The sequence below is a fragment of the Gadus morhua genome, chromosome 10 (genome assembly GCF_902167405.1).
Source record: "Gadus morhua chromosome 10, gadMor3.0, whole genome shotgun sequence".
Taxonomy (NCBI): domain Eukaryota; kingdom Metazoa; phylum Chordata; class Actinopteri; order Gadiformes; family Gadidae; genus Gadus; species Gadus morhua.
This window is the reverse complement of record NC_044057.1, coordinates 21142316-21157315: the sequence shown is the minus strand read 5'-3', so window position 1 is coordinate 21157315 and position 15000 is coordinate 21142316. Positions and strand designations below refer to the sequence as shown.

Below are 15000 nucleotides of genomic sequence, written 5' to 3'. Positions count from 1 at the left end.
GCATACCAATTGAAGTTGCGTTGTTCTGCGCTATCTCGTCCCCTATCTTTCCTCCAAACCGAGGTCAACGACCCGTGTAACACCAGGTCTGCTCTGACGCCCTGTCACTGCTGTCTGCACCAGAGCATGCACTTTGTGTAGTGCTCACCAAGCACACCGATACATGTCGTGTGTTGTGAGTACAGGAAACTAGTGTTGTGGGTGGTATGCAAGTACGACAGGCGAGTCATACTTGCATACCTACCCTACGCACACAACGCTCGGGCATCCACACACACACATGCACGCAAACACATACAGCATTGCACGCATGCATACACACACTCGCACACACAGAAACACACGGAAAAACAAACATCAGATACACACACAAAGACACACACATAGACACACACACACACACACACACACACACACACACACACACACACACACACACACACACACACACACACACACACACACACACACACATACACAAAAACACACACACACACGCACACACACATGGCAGGTGGCAGGTGACAAGGTCATGGTACCAGGACAGCGCTCTCTGTGGAGAAAAGTGCTGACTTTAGCCCGTGCTAACACTGTTGTACTTTGAGGCTATACGTTGAAAAACCCCCATGCTCTACTGACCTTCAGCCACTAATCACACCCCCCGTACCGCGTGCGCTGCCTATTGGGCATGTTACACAACCACAGCGCACAACCAAAACATATAACACAACGTTCTGTTCAGTTCAGTTCAGCTGGATTGGCTTTCAGTCCGTGGAACATTAGGCAGTTAATTACAACTTTTAAACAGATCATTGAGAAGGGGCCCTGAACCGAAGGAGGTCGATCTCGTGCATAAAAAATAATCCCAAAAAAAAACAAGCAGAATGTGAGTGCGGGCCCCTGCAGTGAAGAGTTTGAGTGATGGTAAGCCACTCGCAATGGAGCTCAGGAGCCCGACTCTGGAGGCTGTGTGGCCTCCCCTGGGATGAGCTACTTTCAGAATCACCTGCAGCCTCAACATAATTGTAGAGTGTTTCAACTCGGGTTGTTTTTTGAAGATTGCATTGCAAAACAAGGCATTACGCGGAACCAATGTGCATGGATTAGTAGCACAAACGTGTGCTGAAGCAGACGGGTACTAGTCAACCAAATCATAAACGTTTTTTTTATTTTTTTTATCTAATATCTTTTTGTAGTCATTTTTCAAATATGTGTATTTGGGCCATGTTTTAGAGCAGGATATATCCTTGAATAGTCAAAAAGGCAGACGCTGTTGCGCGGCTATGAGTTGTTGTTGAGGCGTGATGCATGACCAAAGTAGGCAGAGTCCCCAATGGGTTCGAAAAGCTTTACAAAATAACCGCCTGACAGAAAACTCCCGACATCAAAACTGAATGTGAAATGTACAGCAGCAAAAAGAGCTGTGGTTGTGTTTGAAAAAAGTCACACATTTCAATAGCAGCTCATGCAGTTTGAACGTCGTTTTTGTGTGTTCAACAGATATTCTCTGTTTGAATGAATAATGGGATGCGTGCAACAGTACAACACAACTTTAACAGGAAAGGAGATCAGTAACTCGCCGAATAAGACTAGATTTTTAATAACTTTGAGAAAGTAATGCAAAAGCAGAGGTGTTCCGCAGACCAGCTCGGCTTTTGTATTACTTTATAAAGTCCTAAATATAAGTCTTAAACTTTATAAGGCGCTTCCCTGATCTCTTTCCTTGTTAGTGTTCAAGTGTTGTACTGAACTAAAGACGCGATCACGGACGGTACACCCCACTGGAGTCCCAGTGTGTCTAGTGGGGCATGCCTGCCAAGGAGACAGGGTTTCCCAAGCCAAATTGCAGGGCAGCAGCGCTCCTTTACAGAACGATTGTTTGTTCATTATTTCTACACAACTGGCCTAATACAAAGTTCGCTGCTCTGCCCTAGAAAGTAGTCTAACTAAAACATAATTAACGTCACGTCGATATGTCACCTTTGAAGAATCTGTATATCTAGCAAATCTAGCTTTACAGCATTAAATATCTGGTGAAAGAACTGAGCTCTGTTTTTTGGGTAACCCATATATAGATAGTTTAAAATACAGAATAAACCGACTTTCGATATGTGCACATATCTCTACAATATTGTGTTTGTATGCAACGTATGCATACACTAAAAGAATACTCGAGTAGGCTACTCCCTGAGTTTTGGACTGTGTATTCGTTAATAATTTTTGGGTCGATTTTTCCTCCCTAGTATGTATCCAAACACACTAGAATAACACACCAACCCTCACACACAAATACACTCACGCCTAATAATATACGTGAATGAGGCAGCAAGGGTCGCAGCGTCGACAGTCGGACTATAAATGTGTGTTAATTATCAAGCTCTGTAGGAAAATCGACAGTGTTCTGTGTTCAAGGAAAAAGCTTTTGTATTTGTATATTTTAGCTTCAATGGGACAATATGATTATGGCATTTTGCTAAGTACTGTTTCTCTTTGCGTCAGTGGTGATCAATAGCTCCTTTTGTTTTGGAGGCTGTTATTGTCAATGTAATTATTTATCACACCACCGGATAAACCACTGTCCTCGAATATTTGTTTGTTAGAACTTCAATGACCACAATCCATGTCGTACCATTATTCAAGTAATCATTTTCATCTCTCGACACAGCCGCTATTCCCTTGACAATCCCACATTCATAAAATCGTCATTATCCCTCTAAATCAATGTCATCATCATCCATTTGTTAACCGCTACTGATAATAAACTGAAATCAGAGTCGGCAGCCATTTTGTTGGATTAAGCCACGGGCTAGGTCTCTTCCTCACGGACGCCTTTTTCACACCGGGCTCGACGGAATTTAAGAATCAAACCTGCAACGTCCCAGTCGTCAGGCAAACCCTTCTTGCCACCCAACATCAGCAATTAACAATCTCCCCCACCGCCGTCGAGGGCGCCTTCCGTCTCCCTCCTTCTCTTCATTAAGAACACCCTCATTAATATCACACGTCCTCATTAGCATCAACCGGACGACGGATATTAAATCCGATAACATCACGGTCGTCAGCTGTGTAATCCGCCAAGCCATCGCTATCGCTGCGCCGCGACGCTACGCTATCAGAATCTCTGGACTGTAAATCTGCTAAACCCAATGAAGGCTGCTTCTTCTTCTCCCCCTAAAGAGATGATGTGTATCATCTGTTATTTTTATGTGGAAATGCATCAAGACCAAGAAGAAATCATCCGGGGGAACGTCAGGCGGTCAGCCCGGCCAGGCGGCGGTCCTATCTTGTTAGGCGGGGGGAGAGAAACAAGAAGACAGCCAGCTCTAATTTCAGTTGCCTGACCTTTTCGCAGGGTTAATTATTTATTTCACCGCTCAACAGTGGAATAAACTTTTAGCAATTTATTGCAAGTCAATTAAGATGCAGGAATGAACGAAATAGCTATCCTGGGGGAAATTATCAAGCATTTTATTTTTAGGGTGGGTTATTCAGCGTGGTTTTGGCTGTACTTGATCCAACAATAGTTTTTAAACGTTCCTTCTCTCGAAGAAGAAGACCGATCATCTTTCTTCTGGTACACAGATGGGGTTTGATATAGTTGAGGTCGGAGGTTTTATCGATTTTTTATGGCATCCGTGTAATAAGCTAAATTACCTCTCCACTAGGCAGACAGCCGCACTAATGAAGAGCAGGGGGGGAGACGAGTGAAAGGTAGAGAGAGAGAGAGAGAGAGAGAGAGAGAGAGAGAGAGAGAGAGAGAGAGAGAGAGGGATAGAGATGAATCGAGACTGATGGAGAGAGAGAAAAAGAGATGATATAGATCAAGAGATTGAGCGATTCCTGGTAGAGAGAGAGAGAGAGAGAGAGCCAAGAAACATAATACCATGCCCAAAAAACAACGATGCAGGGAGACGCAAAGTTAAATATTGGACTTTAATAACGTTGTAAGGTATTGTTTCTTTGGGGGGCACTCTGAGCTGAAAATAGTCTCATTACAGTAGACACCACCACACACACACACCAGCTCTCTGCTTTCTTGTCCGAAGCCCACCAACATTCTCTAACTTTCTCGCCTTGTTTTCCTTTCGTCTGCTGTCCTCCCTGCTAGCCTGCTACATGTCTCTCGTCCCAATTATAAATACAAATGTAAAGGTAGGAGCGAACATATGGCTTGCAGAAGGAGAACATTTTAATGAGTGGGATAAGTGCAGCCGGGCACGCAGTTGCATTGCGTGCGTGCATGCACATACACTTGCTTCATCTCCAAGCAAAGAATGAGGCGGATTCATCCGCACATTTTTCTTGTACATGCTTGTCTACTCGGAGAACACTGCGGTGTACCACTGGCCAGAAACCTCCACTATTTGAGCAATATGATAACCTGCACTTATTAATATCACACATACAGTTAAGCAGCAGGCATCAGTATGCTAAATTACTTTGATACACTAGCTACAGCGAGGTTACGCTCAGGTTATTTTGTGAAGTTTCCTTTTATTCAATACAATCTCTTACAAAACTCTTACATTGCACTAGTGACTCAGTATTTCTTCCCTTATCAGCATTTTCTAACATCTATATTTCCTGGACTGTTGATATACCACATACTGAAATACTGCTAATCGTCAAGGCTTCCGCTATGGCTCACTGTTCCTGATGATCCTGCTGTTCTTCATGGCAAGCACGTTCATATGTTTCTTAAAGGTTGGGTATGGGATTTGCGAAATGCCAGCAGATTTTTAGCAGATTTTGAAAATACACAACTCAAATGGTCCTACCCCCTCTCCTTCAACGCTGACTCTGACTCCACCCATTCCAAGTACATGGACGCGCAATCATGCACGAGCGAACACAGATGCGCGAGAGCGAGTCATTTGCTAGTTAGCTAGCTCCAGTAGCTACCGCAGGATAACAACAAACAGAAGCTTGCTCTGGGTCACGAGGTTTGAGTACGTGCACGAAGGGGTCGCGCGCGGGGCGCGGGGGAGGGGGAGTGCAGTACGACCGTTTGATTGACGTACTTACTGTCCAATGCCACTCGGTGGGTCTAGAAATCATTGACTGGAGTTTTTTGAGCGCTTGTTTAATTTTCATGTCAGTACTTCTAACTCAGTGGCTGTAAGTGGGTTATGATAAGGATTTCAAGTAATTTTGCAAAAATGGCCAAAAAAGCGAATTCCATACCCAACCTTTAACCACTGCAAACGGTCTGAGGTGTGACACTGTGCTTTATTATGCTCCCTATAAGGTTCTGAGACGTCAGCTCTTGAGCAGACTCTTTGAGATCGCTGGATGTACCCCCCCGATAAATCCAAGCACTTCAAGCGGTGTTTGGACTTGTCCTGCAACATGTAACCAATTACAAGCAGGGATACAATGGCCCCGGCTGGCAATGCCCACTGAGTGCACTAAAAATAAAACCGACCTCAAGAGTCTAAGGTATATCCGAGCGAGCAGGGAAACACTTTTCGCGCACGAGATCTAAGAGAGACAGCATTTGGGGGCTTCCGTTGTGTGCGGCTTCACTATACGTGCAATATATTATTGCTATATTATGGCTTTCGCGAGCGGAGAGATACCGCGCGTGAGCGGGGTAAAAGGGCTCTCGATAATAATTTGTGCACAGATGTGTTAGTTGTGCGCTCACAAAGTCGTTGTGCACTCACAGAGTCATTGCTGCTCGCGATGTTTGGCAGTGAAATGCTACCATAACTGTCTAGATATGTATATAGATAGCATTATAGAGGTGGTGATTACGACTTTTTTATGTGTGCCGGTTTGTGTGTGTGTGTGTGTGTTTGCTTTTAGATTTAATACTGTATAGCTGCGTGTGTTTGTGTGTATGTGTGTGTGTGTGTGTGTGTGTGTGTGTGTGTGTGTGTGTGTGTGTGTGTGTGTGTGTGTGTGTGTGTGTTTGCTCGTAGATTTACTTCTGTGTATCTGTGTGTGTGTGTGTGTGTGTGTTTGTGTGTGTGTGTGTGTGTGTGTGTGTGTGTATGTGTATGTGTGTGCTTGCTCATAGATTTACTCCTGTGTAGCTGTTTGTGTGTGTGTGTGTGTGTGTGTGTGTGTGTGTGTGTGTGTGTGTGTGTGTGTGTGTGTGTGTGTGTGTGTGTGTGTGTGAGAGTGTTTGTGTATGTGAGTTTGCTTGTAGATTTACTCCTGTGGAGCTGTGTGTGTGTGTGTGTGTGTGTGTGTGTGTGTGTGTGGGTGTGTGTTTGTGTATGTGGGTGTGTTTGCTTGTAGATTTACTCCTGTGGAGCTGTGTGTGTGTGTGTGTGTGTGTTTGTGTGTGTATATTTGTATGTGTGTGTATGTGTTTGCTCGTAGATTTAAACCTGTGTAGCTGTGGATGTTTATGTGTGTGTGTGTGTGTGTTTGTGTGTGTGTGTGTGTGTGTGTGTGTGTGTGTGTGTGTGTGTGTGTGTGTGTGTGTGTGTGTGTGTGTGTGTGTGTGTCTGTGTGTGAGGGAGTGTATACTGTGTGTGTGCAGGTATAACCCTGCAGTATTTGTGGTTGTGTGTGCTTGTGTGTCTGTAGCTGTCTATATCCCTCTAAATACCCCCTTAATACTCTTGACTCTTCCCGGCGTTATTATGCCCTGTGCTTTAAATGACAAAATTGTCAGTGCGGCACTACCTACTTTCTGCTTCTCCCGCTATTTTAGCTGCAGCTCACCTCCAGCGATGCATTTTTAATTTCCAGCCTCAATACCCGTCACCTGTTACTCTCCCCCTAGTAATCCCTCCTGATCCTCATTCCACCTTCTGCAGAAATTCTTCCCTCATGTCTCCCTTACATAAGACCAAATGCTGCGGACACCTCGGCTAAATATCATAAGCAACTCCCCCCATCCCTCCCTAAGAAAACGTGTGAAACTAAATGCATAACAATACATTATAGTCCCTCATTTAGTTTTTTCTCCGGAGGTGCTGATCCCCAGAGGAACCTTAAGGCATGGATGTTCCACACACTGCCATAACTGTCACCCGCAGGTGTAATGACATGCTTGCCTCTGCCCTGGTCGCTCTCTCTCTCTCTCTCTCTCTCTCTCTCTCTCTCTCTCTCTCTCTCTCTCTCTCTCTCTCTCTCTCTCTCTCTCTCTCTCTCTCTCTCTCTCTCTCTCTCTGTCAGCTCCCCACAGAGTTGATCGGATGTTTGAGGACTCCCTGCTAGCCAGCCACAGATATGGCAGGGGCCTCGCGCCCTATATTCACAACCAGTCCTATTTAGGTTACATCCACTGTTAAACACCTAAAACCCCTTCACTCTGTTCTCAGATGAGACATGTGTGGAAAGCAGTATGAAGCGGTGTGTCTCTGTGAATGTGTGTTTGCTGAGGTTTGCTCGGGTTAAAGATGAAGGAAGCGAAAGACAGATAGAGAGAAAATATATGATTATTAGTTGCATTGAGGTTATTTCTTATCAAAGTATATTGAGATTTCCGGGTGTTTCATTCTTATCTGTGTGTGTATGTGTGTGTGTGTGTGTGTGTGTGTGTGTGTGTGTGTGTGTTTGTGTGTGGCGTGTATTTGTGTGTGCGTGTGGGTTGAGGTATCAGTGTCAGTGTTGTGCATCTCAGGACGTGTGTTTTTGCCTATGCGTACGTGAAGTATGTGTGATTTGTGTGTGATTGAGCATTCGCGTTTGTACGTCTGCCTGTCTGGCCTTGTCGGTCTGGTCTTATGCATACATATTTTGTGGTACTTTTATCAGCAAGGACTATTCGCCATCCGCCTCCGCCCTCATACCACATCACCATCTGTCAGCGAAGGCTTCAGCGTGTCTCTTAACTAAGAGGACACAGCCTCCCACTGGGCCTCCATTACCGTCCTCTGCTCCTTTTCCACTGGCTTCACATCGCCTCTTTGTCGTACCATTAAACACATTCATTACCATATCGGGTCAGGTTAAGACCAGCTGAGTTGCTGTTGTTCTTTTTAAATGGTCAGTTAAGGCAAATGTATTATTTTCATTGAGCTCTTCTCTCCGTCCACATTAACCTTCCCGCTATGATCCTGTCGATTGTCTGTAATTATCTGCGGTGTCGATAAAGATTAAAAAAAAAACAGCCGTGAGAGAACAGAGTGTTGCTCCCGAAAAATCCAGCCTCCAATAACGTTGCAATTCAAAACGAAAACTAATACCCAAAGCGAGAGGAGAGGCAGGGATGTTTCTGGATCGGCTCAAAGCGACGTGACCCAATAATGAAACCGATGAGTGAAAATAGCACTTTTAACACTCCTGACTAATAGCTTCACTCCGCACATTGACGCACTCTTCCCCCTAAAACACACACTCCTGTACGCCACTCAGTCAACCAGGGCGCTCGGGGTGAGAACAGAAAGACACGCTATAATCCTTTTTCGGTCACCCTCATCCTTTTGTTTTCCCGACAAAACTGCACCTCCAAGTCATCTGACAAACATACATTTGAATGCCGCTGTTTATTGTTTTCAAATGGAGGGAAAGTTCCTGTGAGCCCGGCATCTCTGTCTCCCGGCGGTCGTTTGTTATTGTGATATCCAGCAGGTTGTGTTTTGACACGTTCGAATACAATACCATATGCTGTCCCGGGGGTAATCCTGTTTGAGCGGAAACCAAGCGCGGCATACATCCCCCCCCCCCCCCCCCCCCCACCCACCCCCTCACCGCCCTCCCTGTATACAAATCAATTGGTAACAAGTCGGTGGGCCCAGTCACTCACTAGTCACTTAATCCATATAACATTCAGTAAGTCTTTCCCTAATAGCATCCTTTTGTTTACGCCCGTTCTTATGTGCAGTACCGGCTATACAATATGACCCAAATGATTCATCCCTTTTTAGTTTTTGTTTTTTTCTAAACATGGCTTTCAATCTTTTTGTTTTTTTTATTGTTGTGAAGAACAGTTTGTGCTTGGAGCGCTTTACTTCTACATTTTTTGGGGGAGCAAATTTAGAACATAGCATACTGTTATCCAAAACAGCTCAGAGACGTGAGAACAACCTCGGGGAACCAGTTTGACAACATTATGCCATGTTTTTCTGGCATAACAAAATGTGACATGAACGATGATAGTGCATAAACTATTAAGAGCTAATTACGATCTGTGCATGTTTACAGATAATCAAATGTTCTACTTTATTGTTTTGTGATGAAGGGATTTGATAAGAAACGCTGTCAATTTAGCCATCATTAGAAGATCAGTAACCGGTAAGTTGTCTTTGGAGGAGGAAAAACGAAGTACAAAGGAAATTCACAGAGCCGCCATGCATTGCTCAAATCATACTTCCACCAGATTTATTGAAATGCTAATGGCAAACACAGCCTCATCAACAAACATAAATAGCCATGCATACACACACACACACACACACACACACACACACACACACACACACACACACACACACACACACACACACACACACACACACACACACACCCACACACACACACACATTCAATCACATGCAAATGTACTCACACAATTACACTCCCACGTGCGCAAGAAACAATTTCTGGTGAACAGATGGCATTACTTAAATCCTCAGTATCGGAATAGACTATACATAGAAAATATTTTTCTGCTCCCCTAATATTCGCAAATAATAACACACCATCTCCCAAAGGTGAAAAACTAAAAGTCGTAAAACCACACCTCCTCTCTCATTTGGCATGTCGACAGCTATGTTTAGTCTAGGGCATCTCAGAAATAATCGTGCCTGTATATACACACATCAACCCCTTAGTATGTCCCCCACCTCCCATTCATTCTAATTTGGCAAAGCATCACAATAAAAGCGCGAAGCAGGTGCCTCTGACGGCTACGCTTGATGAGGAGCGCCTCGTCGGCCGTCTCCCAGGTGGACGGTGCTCACGGACGCTGAATTATTCCTCGCCTTCTGACTGCGTTCCGTCTTGCAGATCTATCCCGTCCGTCCTAGGGATTTCTCTGGTGCTCCGTCTCGTCCTGGCGGAGGACTTCAAGGCTAATGTTGCATTAACTGTCAATAAAAAAAGCGTACTCTTTTGTTGCTCAGGGACTCCGTTTTAGGGAGTTCTGTCCCCTCCCGTTGGCTTGGAAGTGAGGGGCCAACCATATGTCTTGCTGAACATGTAAAAACGCTTTGACACGCCTCTCTGGCGTCGGTGGAGTGTGACACACGTGCATGCACACACATTAACGTGGAGTCTACACCCCTCACACACACACACACACACACACACACACACAAAACACAGAATCACATACACGTACGCCAGAGATGCAGTCATTAACATGTGTGGAACAGCTAGCCCAATAACAACTTTTTTCCTCCAATGTATACTCTACCTCGACTGCAATTTAACACAAATGCACTTGCAGAGATGAATACTCATGGGATTTATATGTGTTTGATTTGTTTTTTTTTGTGTGTTTTTTTTTTATCCTAAGAAGCTCAAAGCAGAATAGGGAATTAAGTGAGAGAAAAACAGAGGGAGAGAGAAAGTCACCGAGCGAGAACGAGTGGAGAAAACAGTGATGGACAAAACAAGAGAGAGGATAAGGCAAAGAGAGAGAGAGAGAGAGAGAGAGAGAGAGAGAGAGAGAGAGAGAGAGAGAGAGAGAGAGAGAGAGAGAGAGAGAGAGAGAGAGAGAGAAGGATAAAAGATAGATGATATAGTGAGTGAGAGCTTTAACTGGACCCTAAGGTTAGCAATGTGAGGGAATTACAGCCCGGCTAGCTCATTCCGTTACGCTACAGTACTCATAATAAACATCACATGGCTAGCTTGCGCTGAAGGGGACGAATTAAGCCAGAGCTGTTAGCCTCTTAAAGAGGGCTCCCTGCATCACCCGGCCAAGAGCCTATTTATGGAGAGTCAGGGTTAGTATGAAGGCAGGTAGCCTGGAAGAGCGAACTAGGGCCCACCTGGGATTTATGTCCCTCAATCAGCATGCTAACACTACCGTGTCAACCAGCAGGGCACTTTTACCTGCAATATTTATGATGTGTTCAGGTTTCAACAGATCTGGGAAAGTCTCTCAGATCCGCCTCCTTCTCCCCCTAGCCTGGCAAAGCCAGATGAATTGCAAACTGCAATTAGTCCGGAACCTGTCCGTTCATTTTCGATTTCAAAGGGGCGGCACCAACAGGTGCAGACCAAAATGCCTCTGGACGCAATTGGACAGGCCTACAACCAATCATAGCAGCCAAACGGATGACGCAGCACTGAGCAATGGATAAGCGGCAGAGTTCTGTTTCTTCTCGGGTGGCAGTAGCTCAGGATGTAGAGGAGGTTGGCTTGTAACAGCACGGTTGCTAGTTCGATCCCTGGCTCCTCCTAGAGGGTCGAGGTGTCCCTGAGCAAGGCACCTAACCCTAACTGCTCCCGACGAGCTGGCTGTCGCCTTGCATGGTTGTCTCCGCCGTCGGTTTATGAATGTGTGCGTGAATGTCACGCAATATTGTAAAGTGCTTTGGAGAAAAGCGATTTATAAAATGCACTCCATTTCGCCACCAAAGCTTCAAGTAAAGTAGTTTGTTCATCTTTTAGTGAAAACGTAGAGTACAGTTAGAGTACAGTTAGTGAAAACGTAGAGTACGGCGTTCCTCTGCCCCAACATCGTATTTATCCCGCCTCATATTAGATAAACGGTTGTGATTGGTCGTTCTCGTATCTCGTACTGGGCAGAAATCTTTTTGTATGGGAGGGAAGCCAGACCTTTTCTGCAGAGCAAATGAAACATGAGCTAGCGAGATTTGCCTGGATCCCAGGCTAGTCTCCCCCCCATCTCCTCCTCTTTTAAAAATGGGATAAAGGGTACTAGGGGGTCATGGACCCAACACCCTCCAGCCCAGAGACTCCCGGACGCGGGTACTTGTACCCTAGGGGGTACCCCAATTCCAGGTCCTGGGAAGATTCCAGGTCACGGATGCTTTTACACGTAAAGATTTATCTTTTATTTATCCTTCCCAACGAAACAAGACGAATTTGATTCGAATTTGCTACGCATAATGTATTCTATATGTTCAGGGTTTCCCAGGGCTTTCTTTGGGCGCAGCGCCTCTGCTAAATGACCGACCGCTGCTACAAACAAATAAGCTTTCCACAAAAGGACGCATTGAATGATGCATTCAATTTGACACATCTATGCATCTTTTTGCCTAATATACTATAGTATGGGCTGATAAAATAAACCTGTGGCAGTTCATATAAAAGCCAACCTATCTTCTCATCACAATTAATGCCTCCATATCCCGAAGCTTAGCAACATAGGAGTGTTATTAGTAGTGAATGTGTTTTGGGTCATTGTTTAGGGTTAGGAAATCATTTGTCGTTATGAGGAGACATTGTTGTGTTTAAAACGGCCACAGTGTTTCCCATGTGAGACATGGCAAAGCAAAGTTTTGATTAGCCAGGGGTATGGTATGATCACATTCATTTAGTATTATACATAACTACAACTCTGTCAAGGCATCACAAAATGGAGTTGCATTCAGACGTAGAAGCCCTATATGTAACCGTTACATCTATGAAATCAGTGGCTGGTCTCCGTGGAGACGGAGAAGTCCGTTCTGTCTGATTACGGCCGGTACTCACATCCAAACATGAAAACCCTAACCCATGAAAAAACATAGATTAGGAGACTGTAGAGGCGATTGACTCATTTCAAATGTTGAATACATGTAAATGAGCGGTTTGAGCTTCTTTGACGAATGTGCCGCCATTCCATCCAGCCAAACAGAGAATATGCACCAGGCCAACCGAGTTGGTTACCGAAGAGAGAATGCTTTGCTCCAGCGTGTGTGGGCGTGTGCGTCATACCTGATATTGTGATTCTTTTTTCTTTTCTTTGTCCATTAAAATGTGATGCCGGCATGATCTTTAGCCTGCATATATGATCCAAGAGCTAACACCTCAGTGTTATTTGTTAAAAATGGAAACGTCAAGCCAAGGCACGCCTGTGCTGACATCAGCCAACCCTGACAGACATCTTTGTTGCTTTCCTCTGCCTTGCTTGTGAAGCCATATTAAAAGGCACACACAGGTTTGACCATTAAAAGATTAAAATATGTATTTATCCTTTTAAATTAATAAAACTTTTCGTTCATTTATTCACTTCATCCATCAGGTATTAGTGTTTGAAATATAAGAATATCTGTTGCTACTTTAACGTGATGTGTGAGACAATTTAGCATTTCGACCCCTCCCGCCTCATTTCTTACTGATCAGGGTATCTCTTCTTTGATTGGTTCGGGAAATCCATCTAGCTTGTCATTTGAATGTGATCCTTCTCAACGGCAGAGAAACCTAAGGTGGGGGGAGTATTTCTTGGGGTGTTTATTTCAAAAACATTGCTTCTGCTTTTTTACAAGCCCTCACATTTTGCCTACAGCAGACTATGTAACTGTTTGATGTGGCTATAAAAATGCACACAATTATTATTACTTTTAACCCCATTACTGAGAGAAGGTTACAGCCCTGCATTAGGGCTCTCGGAAGCATATCCCCCTACACTAAACCTTTTATTGTGGTAAACCAGCATTTGAATGTTAAATAAATAAAATTGTACAATAAAGTCAAAACTGCATCTCAGCTTCCTCAACACATTGGCGACTACAATATTAATAATATGAGCTCCAAGGAAAATATTTTGGGTTTGGTGTTCATGAAGGCAAACCAGAGCTGTACTGATGGGGCTGTTGGGGAACATAATAGCACAAAGCTTGTGAAAACACTGCTCTCGACCGCCACGAGCACACGCAGAGGGGAACAAGAGATGGACACAAGCAGGAGTAGCATTTACTGTAGCCTCTCTTCAGACTCCACACCCTGCGGCTCCTAGATAATGCCCAGGCCCATCAGCCGACAGATCAGATGGTGGGAGCCAGCCACTCATAGGCTGGCAAAGAGAGGAAGGATGGGGCAGAGTGGGAGCTTATGAGGCCCAGCCAGTCCCCGGTCCCCAGTAGTGTGGTGGGCAGTATTCCCCGAGCAGCTAAGTAATGACATGGTGGTAGGGGAGGAAAACCCCCAGGAGGTAGGGCAGTTAGTGGTCAGATGAGAGTGGCTACCCTGGGACAGAGTGGGGAATGAGGCTCGAGCTGTTAGAGACAGAGGAAACATTAGCAACGCTATTTGTCATTCTAGCCCCCCTTCTCCCTTATAACCCACATTGCTTTCTGTACTTTCTGTTCCTATCTTCCTTGGAACCTCATCCTGCTCTCCTCATCTTCCACCCATTCCTCATCATCCTTGTCCTCCTCTTAGTCATCCTTTGTCCTCTCCCGCCTTCTCGTCCTCCATCGCCTACTTATACTTATCGTCTTCTTCTTCTTCTTCTTCTCCTCCCCCACCCTATGCAGACTTACCCAGCAGCCCCGGCGGTCAGTTCACCTTCCGCCCGCTGCCGCCGCCGCCGCCGCCGCCGCACGCTTGCACCTGCGCGCGCCCGGCGCCCTACGCCCAGGTCAGCCTGCAGAGGAAGACCATGCCCACGCGGTGCCCGAGCAGCCACCAGGGCGGCCAGCCGGGCACCGAGAGCGGCACCAACGCGGACCCAGCACAGCTCCACAACAGCTGGGTGCTCAACAGCAACATCCCCCTCGAGACCAGGTGGGACGTGGGTGCGGGTGGCGGCGGCGGCGGGTGGGGGGAAACACGATCATCCTTCAAAAAGCTAAATCCGGCGCGGGTGCAACAAATAGGTTGTGGTTGTGTCGCAGAAATGTTTCTTTTGTTCAGGATGCATCCTTGATTATGTCAAGAGGAGGTTCTTCGGGGACTTTTCCAGATGAGAATATGGGATTTGTCTTGTGAATCAGGCTGTACGGGTTTTGTTGTGCGTAATAGGGAAGTCTATTTTAAAAGAGGCTGTGAAAGGAGTAGATGTGGACATTGTGATATAAGCGGTTCATGTTTGATTGGACGACTTGTTAGCATTGAAATGTGTTGCAGGAGGAAGGAAAGAGGAATAAAACTGAAGGCTATCTTTAGAGGATTCAGATGTGAGTCTTAATGACTCCACTA

The 15000-nt window shown here is 45.3% G+C and overlaps 1 protein-coding gene across 1 annotated transcript in view; it reads left to right on the top strand.

Moving 5' to 3' along the window:
- The window catches only part of tenm1 (teneurin transmembrane protein 1), a gene marked incomplete in the record, with an annotated part of 143465 nt that overhangs the window by 33759 nt on the left and 94706 nt on the right, over window positions 1-15000 (top strand). The window contains 1 exon segment of the mRNA XM_030367748.1: window positions 14337-14586. Coding sequence (XP_030223608.1) covers window positions 14337-14586 — 250 coding nt within the window.